The 17,991-nt window shown below is 47.0% G+C and overlaps 1 protein-coding gene across 1 annotated transcript in view; it reads right to left on the reverse strand.

Annotated features, from left to right (window-relative positions):
• Positions 1–17,991, reverse strand: part of GPC3 (glypican 3) — a 112,604-nt gene that overhangs the window by 18,954 nt on the left and 75,659 nt on the right. The window contains exon 7 of the mRNA XM_072334887.1: positions 4,143–4,299. Within this exon, the coding sequence (XP_072190988.1) occupies positions 4,143–4,299 (157 nt within the window). The remainder of the gene's footprint in view (positions 1–4,142; positions 4,300–17,991) is intronic.

The raw sequence follows: 17,991 nt of genomic DNA on the forward strand, positions 1-17,991 counted from the left end.
CAGCAGGCAGAGCAGCATCAGCAGATACCTACGGCTCGGATACGGGCACCCCGAAGGCATTTACAGAGAAACAAGCACTGCAATAAAGAATCTGAAGAGGTGATCTTGTAAATATTTTACATTTTGCTGGTCTGCCTCCAAGCAGTGAGAGAGAACCAGCAGACACAGAGTGGGAGAAAGCAGGGTAATGAGAGGAACACAACCAAAGGTATTGGATGAGGTTTTCTGAAACAATTCTGCAAAGTGGATGCACCAGTGGTCAAGTCAGAAACCATTAAGAAGTTATGGATCTCGGAAAAGAGAGGGCTGTGCTATGTCTGGGTTTCATTGTGGGCTGCAGACAAACCCCACAGAGGAGACAGAGCAGAAAACAGGTGGGGGGGCAGAAAAGATGCACCCTGAGAACCGAGTCAGCAAACAGGGCTCCAGCTGCAAACTCCCTTGGCCCTTATAAGCAACGAATGAAGATGAGAAAGGCAACACCCAGTGCTGTGCAGCCGGAGCAGTCAGGCAGGAGAGCTGTTTTACACACACAAACCACCAAACCATCCTTATATATCTTTATTGCACACATCCATCCTTATACCTCTCATGGGATGAGGCCAACTTCCCTTCTCAGGATAAACTGTTTCTACTCAGTGCTGCCAAATCCATCTGTTCCCAAGACAACTTTTGTTACTGCCTAACACAGATACTTTGGAAGGGTAAATCTTCCCCCTGTCCCCTGACCCTGCTTGCTGGATCGCTTAAGATATTCCCGGGTGTTCCTCCAGCCACTAAAAGGCACATTTCCACCCCAATATCTCCACGATAGCCTACAGGCAGCTCAGGGCAACACCAGTTCCTACTACAGCTGCTCAGCATGGGAGCATCTTCAGCACCTATGTTTCATTTTCAGGCTTACTGGCAGTCGGCTCAGCAGTTATAAGTGGCATCATGAGTGAGAATGCCAGAGGTGAGCTAATTAGTGGGTGGCTGTCTGGAGCAGCAGCTTCCCCAGGCTTTGCTTTGGGTACACAGCGTAGGATGACTGATCTCAGCAGTGTGAGGATGTTTGTAAGCATAGCTTTCTGGAATACATTCACACCAACTAATGATTTGGAGGGGATGGAAATGCTATGATTTATTCACTGGCATGCTTTGCCATTGGTGTGGCGTAAATACACGCACACGTCTGGACACATCTCTATTTTTGGAGCTCTGTGCACAGGGTGCCGGGTCCACGGTTACTCCATTGACAAACAGGAAGCGCTCTTCACCGAGCTGGAAGGCTTTCAATCCTCCTCTTATTGTAAACATTATCTGCCTTCAAAATCCTTAATATGTTGCAGATGTGACAAACAATAAAAGACCTATCATAAAATAAATAAATAAATAAAGCTTGCCATCTCCATGTTTCCCACTGGGGCACCACAATAATGAATTTATTAGCATACAGCACTCACCAACATATGTTTATAGTCGCTCACAAACTTTTGACTTGACAGTTTACAAGTATGTTTAAATCATTAGGTTACGTTGAGTGTCCAGTTATTACAGGGTCATTATAAATAGGAAACAAAGGTAGCATTTTATACAACAGGCGATAAATCAAAACTGGGCTGTATTCAAGAGTGACTTTGTTTGAGGATTTTTTGCTCTCTTTTTTTTTCCTTTTTTTTTAGATCTCCACATTTCCCAAACCTTTGGAGACCCACGCTGCAGAGCAGGAGAACCACATGGCAGAATCATAAAGGCTGGAAAAGACCCCTAAGATCCCCAAGTCCAAGCCCTACCCACCCCCCACCATGACCATAACTACATCCCTCTATGTCACGCCTCCACGGTTCTGGAATACATCTGGGAATGGTGACTCCACCACCTCCATGGGTCACTTCAACCACCAGCACAGACACAGCATCCCAAGGACCCGCTTTTTGGGTGCTGCATCTTCTCATGCAAAGACCTTGGGTCTGGCCAACTCTGCTCCAACCTCCAGACAAACCCAGCACCCACTTGCACACAGCAAATACACTGTAAGCACTCAGTGGCAGCAAAATGGTAATGTGTCTCGTTAAAGCCTTTATCTTACACAGTGATCCCACTGCAAATGAGATTTTAAGGCAGGGTCAAGAAGCCATGGCATGCCGTCCAGACGTGGCCCACAGCCTCACTCTGCAGGACCACGTGCTTTTTGCTGCGTTGCCCTTGGATAACAAGAGGACACGTGCAGCAGAGCTGCCTGCCAAAGCCATGTATAAGGCAGAGCCAGCACTCAGCAACAGAGGAGTTCTCTGCTGCTATCACGGGGCCAGGGATACTTCCTCTTGAGCTGAATCAGACCGCTAAGAAAAAGAAAACCAACCACCCAAATGCATTCCCTGACCACAAACCCGAGGGTGAGCAGGGAAATGCATTTAAAGAGAATGTGCATGCTTGATCACTCTGCTAGGACACCTGCACTGCTGGCCATCCAGCCCTGCTGCCTTCATGCTGCCGCAGGGAACCTCAGCAACTCAATCCCAGCCACTCCCAGTCTCTGCGTCTCTATTACAGGGCAACCACCTCGGGAAGGAGGGAGGCAGAGCCACGCCAAATGCAGAAGTTCACTGCAAAAAGTATTTCCAGATTTCAAAGCCTGGCATCGTTTCAAGTCGGCATGCTAACCTAGAATTTAGAATTTGTGGAACTGGGGGGAGATGTGGAATGGTTTCTGGTCCCTTTTATTTTGTGTTACGTACATATGATACGATGGAACAAAAGATAATTGAAAAACACCCCCTTCAAAGTAAAAAAAAAGAAATATTCTCAGAGTGTCGAAAGTATTTCCACACCATCAGCAACTTTTCCCAGGCTTGTTTCCAACATAAAACTTGAACAGTGTCACTGTCTATCCAGTACCAACCAAACACGATTCTGTCACTGTCAGATCAACTTTACCTTTCTTCTCTAAGGGAGAGCGCATGCAAAAATGAGTATCATAGCACACACAGCTGAGGAAGAACCAGAAAGTCTCTGTGGCCAGAACCATGACACAGTGTTGACCGCCAGGCCAGCCAGTGCCCAGAAGCTGTGCTGCCCAAACACAGCTCTCCCAGCAGCCTGATAGGCTTAACCTGCCAGGACACAATGCCCCAAGCCATGGCTGCTTTTCCACTGTGTTAATATTTACCCATTCTTAGCAAAGTCAGCAGCAAACACCCTCCAGCAGAGTAGCACAGGGAGGATAAGCCCTCTTTTCATGTAACATGTTCACATACCGCAGTGACAAGAGAGGTCTAAATTGCCAGACAGGCAGGTTATCTGGGGATCAATACAGTGATTAAACCAGCCTACAGAGATAGAAGAAGGCAGAGAGGATTATACACACAGCTGATGATATTATGGGAAAGGCTGGAAGAGGAAATCAGAAACACATTAAAATAGCATGGAAGTGTGACGCAAAGATGGTGGAAAATGAAACACGTATCTCTGCACTCAGCTCAGGACAACATGGATCACCTGCGTTTCCTTAGCATGCACTTTGATATTGAGTACTTGGATGAAAGAAAGGGCATTTTATCCTTCTCTGAATGATGCGTTTCTCTTTCAGACCTGGGTTGGCAAACTTAAAGAGCCTTTTCCTTCTCCAAACCAATATTTGAATATATGTATTTTATATACTTTACATAATGTGTCAATAATCTTTGATATGAAACGGGCATTTGATATTTCAGCTCTCACTTCATTAAGGATATTTTAATTATCCCAGGCCAATGGAAGGACGTTTATAAACATCTGTGCTTCGTTTAAGAGCCCAAATTTCCCTCTTAAACTTCAAAGCTGTAAAGCTGATTTTATCCAGGTTCGGTTGTCTGGTCTCTCCAAGAGCACAGAGCTGGGACCAGCATTAATTGGGTCAAGCTTCCAGCCACAGCCTGCCAACCGGCAGACACCACACGCCCACCATGGATGTGGTGGTCTCAGTTGTGTGAGAAGGAGGGAGGATGGCAGTGGTTAGGGTGTCAGGAGAAGGCACCCACCCACCTTTCTGTAACTGCTCAAGTCACAGATGGACCTTCACTTCCACCTCCAGTGGGTGACCAGAAAGAGGTGACCTTACTAATTACGTAGCCATGAAGCATCAGGACACCCACCCCCCCCAGAACCACTATCCCCATTACCTGCTAAGAACCGAAGTTGGTTCCTCACTCGCAGCTCTCCATCCCCAGAGCCTCTGCCACAGTCGTCTTCATCATCACAGTCTCCGCTCTCCTCTTCCTCCTCCTCTGGAGTTTTGCCTGCATCTTTTCGGTGGGGCAAAGCCATTCCTTTGAGCAGCTGGAAAACAGGATGTGTCACGGTTATTGAACAACTCCTACCACCCTCCCTACTTCCTCACTTTCTGCTTGCAGGAGTGAGTGATAGGGCTCCATAGAACTGGATATTTGGCATATCTCTTCTCAAAAGAGTGGTGAGCCATAGGCACAGGCTGTTCAGGGAGGTGGTGGAGTCACTGTCCCTGGAGGTGTTCAAGGAACGTGCAGATGTGGCACTGAGGGACATGGTTAGTGGGCACAGTGTTGGTGGGGTGGCTTGGACTTGACGATCTTAGAGGTCTTTTCCAACCTTAATGATTCTATATGACCCTGGTGCGTGCCTCATGCCAAAGCATTGAAGGGCTCTGGTTCATTCATGGGCAAACATGCACACAAAACCTCAACAATACAAACAGGAGAAAGAAATAACACCACCATGAGAAACTCCATCACTTGGTTTTCCTCTGGGAGAAGGACATCTACCAGCCAACAAAGCCCACAGGTCAGCAGCAGAACACACTTCCAGAACTGAGTTAGATGAGTTCTGAGTGGAAGTCAGACACAGAAGCAGTGGCACAGCTGAGCCCAGGCCAATGATCAAGGGCAAGCTGAACTCAGCCCCGGGCTCGGTTACTGCTGCACCACTGTAAGTCTTCATGCTGCCAGATCAACATAAAGTGACCTGTTGGAAAGCATCATGGAGCCGATCTCAGGGATTACTGCCCATCTGAGGGGTAGCATGAGGGACAAGAAATGACAGATCCCTCTGGCACCGCTTCTGGAAACCAGGACAGCTCTGTATGCTGCAAATCCCACAGCAGAGAGCCCTCATCCCAGCATCACCCTGCCTGGGGCAGGCAGCACAGTAATGGGAGCACTCAGAAGATGCTCACAGAAACGAGTTTCTAAAGTGCTGGATTAAGGCAGGATTTGACTTCACCAGGTAAAGCAGTGCAGTGAAAGAACCCATAATCCACATCAAGCATCTCCGACATTTCCAAGCAAAGCCAAAATCAGCAAAAAACAGCTCCAAAGCTTTCAAGCCCTAACTGCTTCTGACAGGTTGCACATCACTGAGCAGGGGTTGGATACCTCCACTGAAGGTCAGGGTTGCTCTTAGCCACGGGTGGGAGCTCTCAGCACCATCGTGCAGTGCGTGCAGGATTAGGCACATCTTTAAGATATTGCCTTCTTCTTCCCACTGACTTTCCTGATTTTGCTCTTGCTGAAAGAACCCAGTGATTTCATCACCAACCCAGCTTCCCTTTGAAAAAGCGTGAGTCAGACCATTAATATATGCTGAAAATTTCTATCGCTACCGCTACGCTGTTAAAAGCCTCTCAAGTTTAATCTCTGCATTAAAAAAAAATAATAATAATAAAGAAAAAGGATAAGTAACAGAGAAGATATTGCAAAATGGGAGCCTTCTGCTTACTTCAGGGCTTTAGTTGGTTCCAGCTATTGCAGCAATATGCGTGCCTTTCAAGGCATTTTTTAATATCTGGAATCTAGGTTATATTTTTAAACTATTAAGCAAGTCTTAGAAAACAGTTCCTAAAATATTTAGCTGCTGAAGTTTATACAGCCTTGGAGGAATGCTTTCAGCATCTGGCTCTCTGTCCACAGCAGTGTCCACATACCTTATTGTTTATATTAGAGCAGCATAGTGTAATGAAAAACAAATGGCTCCAAGTGAGACTGCTCCAGCTCCCTGCTGCACCCTGTGGGGAGCAGCACCATGGCACAGCTCTGCTGCACAGGTCCACGTTGAGCATCACCCATGGGAGACAAAGGGACGTGACAAGGATGAGGGTTTTCCCTTATATATGTTTCCCAAAGGTGATGTGCAGCCTTGCACACCTGAATCAGCTTCAGAGATGCATATTCTTGGCACATCCAAGCTCAGACTGCCCAAGTTCTCAAATCCAGAGCCTTATTTTATTTAGATGCTCACAGGCCTTTCCCAGAACACTGCGTGACCACAAGAAGAAAAAAGTGATATCCATACATACACCAGTACAGAGCCGGGCGTAGCGTGGGGCAGACCTCACGCAAACCAAACACGGCTCTTATCACTCTTTGCATTTCTCCCCTCCAAAGACAGCCCACAGTGCTTAGGAAATGTTTGTAGAAGTCAAACTCAGAGGCACAGCGTGCACTTGCTCTTGCTGCACGCAGACCTGCTGGTTCTCACGCTGCGGGACCAAGGAGCACCGTGGCTCATTCAGACGCATGCCAAGAACAGACAGCATCCATCGAGTCTTGCAATGCTGTAAAACAGGGACTTCAGTAATAAATAAGCACACCATAAACACAGACTTTGTCAACCACACAGCTAATAGCACAGCTCAGATCACAGCATATCAGCTGAAAAATACAGCGAGCGTGCCCCACACAACTTAGGACTCACTGCCACAGTGCACTACCACTGCAGGATGCTCCCACTGCACCTGAAGCATGAAGTTCACCAGCAGGAACCTTACCGTGCACCTCAGCAGTATAAATTCCATTACCCATAACAGAGGCATAAGGAGCTTTCTGGCAGAGAGAATTAAGTTTTGGGATAGTTTCAGATTTAATAAGCTCACAGGGGTGGGAAAATATTAGAATTTTTCAGTTGCTTTCATACATTAAAATCACTCTTTCTCATATTACTATTTTTTTTTTTCTTGGCATGCTATAAATTAGCAGCTGAATTTCTCAGCCTTGGTAGCCACAATGAAATGGGAACTTCCCAAGAAACAACACATGGGCCTCAGTGTAGCCAAGCATAAGCTGACCAGTGTCTGATGGGCACAGTGTTGCATGCGAGAATCAGGATAGCCTCAGCCCTGCAAACCTACCTGGGCATCATCTCACCCATACAGCAAGATGTTGTACTGAGGGACGTGGTTTAGTAGGAAATGTTGATGATGGGTAGACAGTTGGACTGGATGATCTTGGAGGTCTTTCCAACTTTGGTGATTCTGTGATTCAAGGGTCACTGACATAGTGTGAAGCACAACAAAGTCCTATCAGCAGAGCAGGGCCAGCAGTATCTCCCACAAGGTCCTTCCCTGATAGCACAGACAGGAAACCTAGTGATGGGTGGGAATCTCAAAGTACAATCTTGGGCATTCATATAGAGAGCACTGCTGGGTGCCATGGCTTCAGCTGGCACAACATCATGGCCACACTGAACCATTGCACAGCCACCCAGCACGGTCTGCGTGCTTTATGAAGTTATATTCGGATCACTGAACATAGCTTCTCCATCCTTAAATAGCAAACAGAGATGACTGCTACCCTAACATTACAGTTAATTCATGTCTTGTGGTGTACAGACTATGGTAAGAGACAGGAAAATACATAGTCTGGTGATCACTAAAGTAGTATGTAATAGCGAGATAGCTTCAACTTAATCACAATTACCCAGCTGTAAGAGTTTACAATCATATCTGCTCTTCTCTGCTAAACCATAATGGCAAAAATACACTGCAATGTACCCAGTGTAAACCAGAGTGCTCATTGTGGGAGCCCGTGCGCATGCACACGTCTCAGAGGTGTCTGTGGGGCACCCATCTCCCATCTGCACCGTAACCACGGGAAGAAGCACATGGGCCACATCCTATGCTTCCAACTACAAGATCCACCAGCTCAAACACGTGCCGGATTTGTGTCCAAACTCATTGCTCTCACATCCTACCCTCACACCAGACATGTGGACATTGGCACAAATATTTGTTCCTCAGTTTGTCCTGTGATCTCCCCCCCCAAAAAAAACAACAAGCAAGATCAGAAGAGCGTGCCGAGCATTTCTGCAAGGAAAGCTCCCCAGGGTGTCCCAGCGTGATTTATACCATTATTCATAACCACGCAGTGACCAGACACAAACAGATGCAGCAACGTGGGGTAATGACTCAGCTGGAGTTGGACAGACAACAGTATGTTGAAATCTTTATAACTCCTCGTGCTTAACAACCACTTCACTTAGAGCTCCCCATCCCAGCAGCCCCCTGAGCCACCTGGCCTTGTTTTTCCACTTTCAACCTAAACAAGGAAGGCTGCAACATACTTTTTATCATTAATCTCCCGTCTCTGAAAAGAAATCAGCGTTGTGTTCCTTGGACTGCAGTTCAACAGTCGTTTTCTCATCTTGGAAACTATGCTCGCAGTATTGCAAATATCAATTTGAGCAATACCAGAATTGTGTCCACAAATTCAGATGAAATATCGGCCGTGAGATACAAGTACTGTGCTCCTTTAGGGCAGAAATCATCCCTTTCAACAGACTTCAAAAATATGTAAAAGCAAAGAGAACAGCCAAACAGATCATTAAGGGGAATAGAAGACTTTTAGAAAAACATTTAATTCCTTCACGAGTTTAGGGGAGAAGTCTGATTGATATTTGTAATCTTTCGGTGGACAGAGCTGTCATTTAATTTAGCTTGCATGACTGAAAGAATTTAATAAAAGTGTTCCACTGAGTTTTGCTGAAATTCTTTGCGTGTTTGTAGTAAGCCTCTGGAATACGATCAAACCTAAGAAGCTGGAGAGGATGGAGACTGATCTTGCAGCTAAAATAATATTCAGAATTGCAATATACATTCAGTAATCAAGCATTCACATCCAAAGAGCTTCACAGCAGAAACTCTCTGGGTGCTCAGCCACACAGCGCTTCATGCCATGAACCAAACCAGCATGGCCAACCAACCTCTTGTTCTGCTAGGCACCTCATAGCCACTCAGCTCAAGGACTGCGGGCAGAACATTGGATGCCATCCTAATGGAGGTTTGGTAAGGAGCTTGGAGGAGCAAAGCTGTTCATTCTCTTCGTTTTCAGATACCCAACACAAAGGCCACCACACGTTCCACCCAACTCTTACAAGTCCCAGCAGGTCAGGTTTTTCTATTTTAAATTCCAGCCTGCTGAAAACATTGTCTAAGAGAAGAAAAATAGATCTTGTAGCCAATCCTGACCTTTAAATTTGCAACACTGACTAATTTATGGGTGGCTTTTAAATCAGGGCAGCATCATGGGAAACGTGCAGATTTTCACACGATACTGTTCCCTGTTAACAGCTCATTACAATGTACAGAAGTATATTCCCATTATGAAATACAGCTGGAGTTGTTTTGCTTACGAAGGTCATTATCTGATCACCAGCGAGAACCAAGGCAAGGAACCCATTTTAAAAGCCTGAAGTTGAGGACTATTTGAAAACTCATGTGTTTTGAGTTTTGTGGCCTGATCATACACAAGCATGCAACAAGGAGAATCAATTCTCTCCACTTCCTTTGCTTATTAGCTCTGGAAATAGCATGGAAAAAATTATCTTTTATTAGCAAATACTTCCCTTATTATTTAACCAACCCTCATCATGGAATTCAATGATGCCCTCCTCGCCACCTTCCCATTTCCCAGCTCTATTCCTTTTCATCTTCTCTGTGGGCAGAAGGCCTTGGCAACACAGAAGCAATCGCAAACCAGAACTCAATGCAACATCACCAGCATCAATTTTACTTGCTTCTTTCTGAGCTCTGGAGAGCTTTTTCCATCTTGGGCAGCAACAAAATGCAACACACATTACGGAGATACCCAATGTTCCCTGGCACAGAGTACCAAATGCCATTACAAATAAGGGAATTTAAAACCTTAAAAATACATGTGAACAGCAGGGTCTGTCTTGCAAGAGTAAGTGCATGTGTGCATGCACAGATACCACTGCCCTGCTGACTGCATCAGCCCCAGACAGAAGGGCCCATTGTGGCCCACATGGTGATCCTTCCAGTTGGATACATCTTGGCCATGCAGACATGGCAGAGGAGAAACGTGTTCCTAATTGTACTCCTGTTTCAAGCTCAGCACAACAAGGAGCAATTGCTAATCAAACATTAATAAAGGGGAAGCAGGCTTTGGATCTGGAAAAGTCATTTTCAGTGCTTGAAAAAACAATGAATTGGGCACGTCAGCAGTTTTATCAGCTGCTCAAAAAGCAAATTCTGCACGTCCCCACACTTCAAACCATTTCATATTTGTACACTGCTGAAGCTATACTGGGTAATATATTGCGCTCTTCGACCAAAAACAAGAAGTGTTTTACTCTGTCTCTCTCAAAATGCTGTTTCCCGGAATAGGAGAAACCTCTGCTGCGCCCACCTTGTACCACTGGCATAGCAGAGCCCCCTGTACTGCTGTGCAGACTCCAAGGAGATGCTCTCAGCTTCCATAAAGCAGTTTGTCTGGTTACTTTTGATAGCCTGAAAAAGCCAGTGACAGCAGTGAGTTACTGGCCAAAGGGTGGCCCTATGTTATGGATCATCAGCTTAACTCCAGATTAGCTATCAAATCTGACAACATCCCTATGGGTAAAGCAAGACAGATAAAGACCCCTAAATGTTGGCAGTAAATGAGTCCACACTGGACAGTAAATCTCTGTTGGCATCAGAAAAGGCTACCAAGCCACTATGAATCACTGCAGTTTGGTGACTGCTGGCTGATGTCTGGGGTAGGATGTGCCCATGGATGTGGAAGTTAAACCCTACTGGCACCAGGATGGGCAGAGGGACTGGCCTCTGTCTGCTTTCCCTACTGCAGAAAGTATTACTTCCCCGACCCGAACAAATGCTCATTCATCACAGGGCACGTGGGAAAAAGATTACTTGGGCTTTATGATCAGCTCATTCGCCTTGTAGGCAGTTCCTTCCCCTTCCACCCCACAGCTATTTATGGCATCAATAGGAAGGAGCAGAACAGTGCAGTGCTGAGCAGGGTCCAGCCCTGCCCAGTCCTGCGGCCACATCAGTGCCAGTGCTGCAGATGCTGCTCATCTTCTTGGAGATGAGGAGCAGCTCCTTTGCATTTCATTGCAAATTACCACTGGTACTTCATCATCCTTTCCTACACACCTCTGCCCACCTCCATTAAACAGAGGTCTCCTTCAGACTCCAAAATCAATCATTAACTCCAACACACTGTTGCATTAGGGAGGTAATGTTTCATCACTTTCTAGAAGTCTGTCTGGATCTTTTCCTGCCAGGATCGGGCTCCTACAAGCTACCAAGTCACTGAAGCTAAAGTAGAAACACAACTTTTTGTGCAAAAGTTCCACTGCAGCTGCTCTTAACTTTTTCTAGCTGACCTGCATCATTTCCTCAGTCTCTGCCACAGGACACAAAACTGCTGGAGATTTGGCATCACTTAAGCCAAAGCACCTCGTGCCCCATTGCAGGTATGGTGAGAGCTTCTGGTGCTCAACCCAGGAGCCAGTTGTGCCATTTGCCTTTCCATCTCCTTCCTCTCTGCTCGGCATCACTAGGCAGAAGGACATGGACCCATTTCTCTCTGTTCCAAGCAGCCACCCTTCAGGAGCTTGGCAGCTGAGCAAAGGAGAGGTGTGGGAACCTACACGGGCCAGGACCTATCGCTGTTATCCATATTTTCCATATTTTGTTTGGTTGTGTTTGAGCACAGCCCTGCTGTGCCATCCAAAAGGCATCCAGGAAAGCATAAAGCACACATCACCAGAAGATAAAACACCAGACAGCAAGCAGCAACAAGGAGCTGCACTTGACAATCCTTATGGGTTCTTTCCAACTTGGGATGTTCTATGATACCAGCAGAATGGTAGCATACAGAGGCTATGATTCTAAAGGCAGGAGCACAAGGAACAAGAGAACAAGTAGAGATGGAGCTACCAACCACCTCATCCCCATCCTCTCATTCCAGTGCCAAGGCAGAGATGGACAAAGGGAAAGTGCCCTCAGCCTGTGGGTGCTTGGATCAGGATGCTATATTCAGTTTAAGGGATGGGTACTAAAAGCACAAGGCAGATGCACATGCCTAGCTTAGGAGCATGGTGCTTTTGCCTCTCAACCATGCACACTTCACAGCTTCAGTGCAACATAATCCCACACTACAGCACCTGGAAGGACAGACAGGTGCTGTACCACCAACACTCTCTGAGCTCTGTTAGTAATATTTTTGGAGGGGTCTCCACCACCTTCTCCCACCCCCCAGTCCAACCCACAGTGACACAGCTGGGAGATTTCCTTTTGGCTCAGGCTCCAGCACACACAGCCACTCACCAGCTGTCAGCAGCGTCTGTTGGGGCTGCCTGTGAGCAAACAGCTCATCCTTGGCACCAGGTAGGAAGTGGTGAGCCTGGAGCTGTGCCGGAAGGATTTATCCCCCCCCGTTTTCATCCTGCCACTCTGCAAACAAACCTCTTTCCCGGCAGCATCCCCTTCTCCCTAGGAGCTCCCAGCAGAGAGGGACTCCCCAGATCTCATATTTCTGTACACAGCACTGACCTGCTGCCAGAACATGCACCCCTAGCCCCACAGTGCCACCCTGAGGGTGCCACTGCCCACAAGGCATTGCTCTCTTTAGCCTCACTTTTGCATTTGTTTTGTCCCAAAGGCCAGAAAATAACTTCAGATAGTCCCCTGTTAGTCCCACAGAGCTGTACAAGCACCCCATGTGGCAGTTAGCTACTGCCTGATGAGGCAACCCCAATGCAAGGTTAATTAGAGAGCTGTTGATCTCAGCAGAGATTTAATCCCTGCAGAAGGAGGAAGGCTTCATAGCAAACATCCCTAAACTCATCAGCACTGAAGAGAAGAAGAAAGAGCAGCCAGCCTGCCTACCTGAGGGTGCATAGGGGCAGGTGGTGTCTGGCTGAGCACCTGGGAGCTGTGGGCTCCCTCCAGCAGCACCATTCCATACCCCAGCCCCATCGTGGAGGCAGAACAGGGACACAATGCTGGCAGTGCTGAGGAAGGCACTCAGCTGGAACGGGGAGCCCAGGGCCCCCAGCACCACTGCCACAAGTATTTATGTAGTTCACATTAAACAGGCACTCAACTGAGACAAACCAGACCAAAAGTAATCCCAGGAATGGGGTCTTTCCAGCCTCCTTGGTCCCTAATTAATGGCTGATGGCTGGGCTGCCTTCTGGGCAAGGTCATCGCTCTCCTCTGCACTCAGAGCACGGCTGCTGCTTGCTGAGAGTCAGAGGAGAAAATCTAATTTTGAGGACACAACTTTTCAAGTGTTAAGGGTGCCTCCTAGGATAGGCCTACGAATAAGACAAGGACCAACATGAACACTGCTGAAACATCAGGGTGCAAATCATCACCATTATTTTCTATCAAAAACATAACCCTCAAGGCTCAGCATCTAGGGAGATGCCTTGGGGTGGTTCTTCCCCCACCAAACGCACGGCCACCAGCTGTCACAGCTCACCAGCTAAATTAGGCTCAACTCTGGTCACTTTATATCCTCCCCCAGAGAGACCCGACACTGGCAGAGGAAGGCCTGATACTCACCTCCCCAAATCTCACCCTCCACATTTAGGAGTGATGCGCTGCCGAAAAAGGTCAACTCGCTCCTTCCATGCTCACAGGCAGGAGGCACTCTATGGGTCCTGCCAAGAATACAAAGTCATTTCCTGCCCATCGTGACAGCCCTTGGTTACTGGACACCCACCTGCAGCCAGCTGTCCTCAGTTCCTCCCACTGACAGTGCTCCACCAGGCAGCATCTCCTTACACGTGTCCCCAGGAAGAACAGCCAGGCACATTTTCTTCCTTTTAATATAGTTCCCTCACAATACAGCCAGCCAAGGCCATAAGCAATAAATATCACTGCAATCCAACCTCCTGTGTTTGCTCTTAAGTTTTATGTGCTGCAAAGGCCATCCTTGGTAGCACGCGGTACAACAGCAAGAGCACTAAAATATCACCTGGCCTTTGCAGTTAGTTACGTGTCAAAAGCAAGCTAAGAAGTTTAACGAGCGTCAGCATTAACTGACAGAGCCCTCCTGAGAATGAGGGTTAGTTACAGGTGTAGTGACACACACAGGTTACAGCAGCCACATCGAGGAGGGGAGTGCAGTGCCAGCACCAGGCCAGCCTAATTATCAGCAGCTGCAACAAAAGAAGCAAGATGACAAATTATTCATCCCTTAAACCATATAAAGTGTCATACACTTTCTGACAGCGTCATGGTTGGCTCTCAGGGCTGTGCAGTAACCAGTTGCTCCATGGACATGGGGCAGAGCACAGGGAGAGCTCCCGGGAGAGAGCAAGTTGTACTGCACAACAAATGCCTCATGCACAGCCCAGGGCAGCTCTCAGCAAAGCCACCTGAAGGCTGGGGCAGGAGGACAGCAGGACAGTGCTGCCCCACAGCAGATCCAACATTGCTGCTCTTTCCTCCCTTCTTGTTGCTGTAAAGTTGTGCACCATCAAGTTGGAATTAAAAGCACTGTTTTTGTTAGCAAAGTCTTTTTGTAAAGAAAAAAAGTGATCAGATTTGCTCTGTGGCCAAGGAGACCGGGGTGAACCTCCACGCCTGCTCATGAAGAGGAACATTAACTCCCATGACCTCAGTCTGGATCACATTTTAAACTCTTGCTGTTAAGCCAAATTTTGGGGAGAAATGCCCCAAATAAGAACCGTACCAGAGAGGCCTTTTGACAGAACCAGGGATGCTGCTGTCCCATGCATAGGGCACAGGGAAGATACCCACCTTGGACCCACCTACTGATCTTACTTCTCAGTCTGAGCCACAGCACATGGTGGTACTCGATACAGTTAATGAGGCACACGATAACATTAATTGAGCATTAATTTCTTATCAACAGATCCACTGCATCTTGCTGCACAACGATTCCTCCAGGTTTGTTTCCTCCACAACAGGATAAACCCCGGTGCTGGTACAGGATATCTGGTGTTTGTCTTACAGCACTGCTGTGTATCAGCTGCTTGTTTTGGACACAAAAGAAAACGAAAGGTATTTTTTCCCAGCTGATTTCCACCGCATTGTTCGGAGGACACACACCAGGCACCTGCCTCCTCGCACGGTCCCCCCGGGGCTGAAGCCACAAGGGCAAAGTTGAATCCCTCTTCTTGCATAAGACTGCAGCAACCAGGGAATTTCAGGGAAGGAGAGCAATAAAATGCTATTTACGTTACGTAAACACTCTGAACAACAAAGTGGTGTGGAAGCAACCCAAAATCCTGACCCAAGCTCAGCCACCTCAGCTTCCTGGCCCTGCTGAGAAAAGCCAGGAGCAGAGTGTCACTGCATGGGAAGGGTTGGCTGCTCCTGGTCACTGCCAAGCTCCACAGTCATCTGACAGTGGTAAGAGGTGGAACACTGTTAATGACCACTGGACAGGAAAGCGGCACTAACAAAAAGAAGGTACGGCCGAGTCTTTCCTTTGTCAGACATTTCCTCCAAAAATTGGTCCCTTGCATAGTGACAGGATTTCTGCCACCACTTCTGATAAAAGCAATGGGTCAGTGGCAGCCAGAAGCCAGGAGATGCTCAGCACCACCATGTCCCAGCGTCACCAAGCACTGCCAGAAACACAGCTATTTACCTCCCTTTCCTTACTTAAAACGGGAAATACCTCGCATTCCTCAGCATATTTAACTGCCACAAGAAGTAAAAACGTGGGGCTCAACAGTGTACTCGTTACGCTTCTCCATGTCATGGCAAGACCACATGCAAAACCGGCAAGGAACTTCAGCAGACGCAGCCCAGATTACATGTTAGCCAGTCGCCATCTGTTTAAAACCACCCGCACAAACACACCGAGCTCAATTAATCTCAGGCTGTTAAGGAAAACCCACTGAGGGTGACCTGCGGGTACAGCGTTCCCACAGCCACGCCGATAACATAGGGATGTTTGCAGATACGCCCCTGACACGTGATAGCTGGCGTGCTGGAAGCAAGGAAAGGAAGAATGGTTTTGGATTTAAAACGTCACCAAACAATAAGATACGTTCCAATTTAATTATGTTCTGCTTCCAGAGGGTCACCCTTCCCCTGATTTACTAAATCCTCTACTTGCTGCTTCCAATGAGAGCATTTACAGCGGTGCGTTAACAAGAGTGGAGGCAAAGCTCGAGAGGACAGCACTTTTGCTCCTTAAATACCAGGCCTAGACTTGGTGGAGCTATGCAGTATTTTGTGCAGTAAAGGAGGAATTAGCTGATCCAAAATGCGTTTATCATTAAAATAAAAATCTTCTGTCGTCTTGTTTAATGGCCTCAGTAAAAAATAATTGCAACGTCTGGTTGCTTTCAACAACATGTGGTTTTAATATTTTAATTGTTACAAACTGTTTAATAATGTTGAACAAAAGGCGTGTCCAAGCAATTATTGTGTTTATTAACTTTTCTTTTGAGGACTTGATAAATTATATTACACATATACAGCACTTCAGATATCGTAGCGTTAACTTTTTTAGCTTAAAAGTGGAAAATCAGCCATTTTTGGTGCAAGTTAAATGGTGTATTTTCAAGAGACAAGCACCGTGCATCACTTCATTCAGCAATATGGGAGCTTGTGCATTCTTCTAATCATTACGCTGCTTCATCTGGCCAGGGAATTGAAAGAGGGTGGGAGCAATGAAGCTCATTGAGCCTGGCAGGACACAGCCATGATTCTGCCGAATGTGAAGGAGCAATACAGCCTTGAAAGCTCATCATTCTACCACCACACACCCAATGGACTTCCCCACTTTGAACCACCAGAGACAGCACCCACAAGGCTGTTCCCAAGCCCCTGTCACCTCCCTGGGAGCACAGCCATCTCCTGCCCCATAACAGCCCATGTGTGGGTCTCGCCACGCAAGGACCAGATCTGACCCTCTGCCACTCCCATCCCCATCCCTCGGATGTACCGCGCTGTTCCCAGGCCTGTTTTGTTTACATTTGATTCAATCAAGTTGTGGCCTTTTGGCCTCCTTCCAAATTAACTTCTGGGTGACCTCTGCCGTGCCCTCTCCCAGCAGCCAGGCCTCCGAGAAACAGGCCATTAAACCCACAAACAAATATCAGATATACTGGTGGATCAAACCTGCTTCAAACGCAGCTATTTAACCTCTGGCACATGTTTTCGCAAACTAAGTATATTTTGTCTTCAGCCATTCACCCCTCTTTGCCCACTTTTCTTTTTCCTTCCCCTCCATCTAGAGCTCTGTGCTTTACAGCCTCATAAAACTTGGAAACGTTGCTCTCATCCTCCCCTAAAGCCCACGAAGAGCAGCACAGGGTCTGTTCACACGGCTCCCACTGCAGGGCTGAGCCATGGATGTGGAGAGGCAGCGGGATCCTGCCCAGCCGTAACGCTCCACGAAACCCTGCGCTCCCCTTATTGCCAAGGAGATAAATCAAAGTTGGTTTCTCAGGGTCTGTGAAAACACGCTGCCTGGATTCTGATCCCCAAAGGGTTGTTTTTTGTTTTTTTTCAAGGGCTTATGTGGTAGTTACATTTCTGGCTAGAGAATTTGCAATATGATAAAAACACAGTCCCTATACGGGGCAATAAATTACAGATTGTTTGATGTGGAAACCAAAGAACTGTCAGACTCCAGTATATCTGAAATATTCTAAATGAGCCCTTAACTCCAGTGTCTGGAAACGTACAATACATTTACAGGCCCTTCAGTCTTGTAAAGGCACATCTCTCTCACTTAATTTTCCTTTTATGGGTTTTATTCTTCATTTTTAGGGAATTTCTTTCCCCCCATTCTCTTCTAAAACTACGTTCTTCCTCCTAGAGATGGTCCTGCGATAAACAACAGGATTGGTCCAAGCATAGGGAGAGATCAGAAATGGGCAGAAGCTTAAGCTTTGGGAGATGCTGCTCTGCCCCAGACTTCATATGAGATGTCTCTGCTACATCTGCCCACCTGCAGAACAGGAACAGCCACTGTCCCA

Source organism: Excalfactoria chinensis, chromosome 4, assembly GCF_039878825.1.
Source record: "Excalfactoria chinensis isolate bCotChi1 chromosome 4, bCotChi1.hap2, whole genome shotgun sequence".
Classification (NCBI taxonomy): Eukaryota; Metazoa; Chordata; class Aves; order Galliformes; family Phasianidae; genus Excalfactoria; species Excalfactoria chinensis.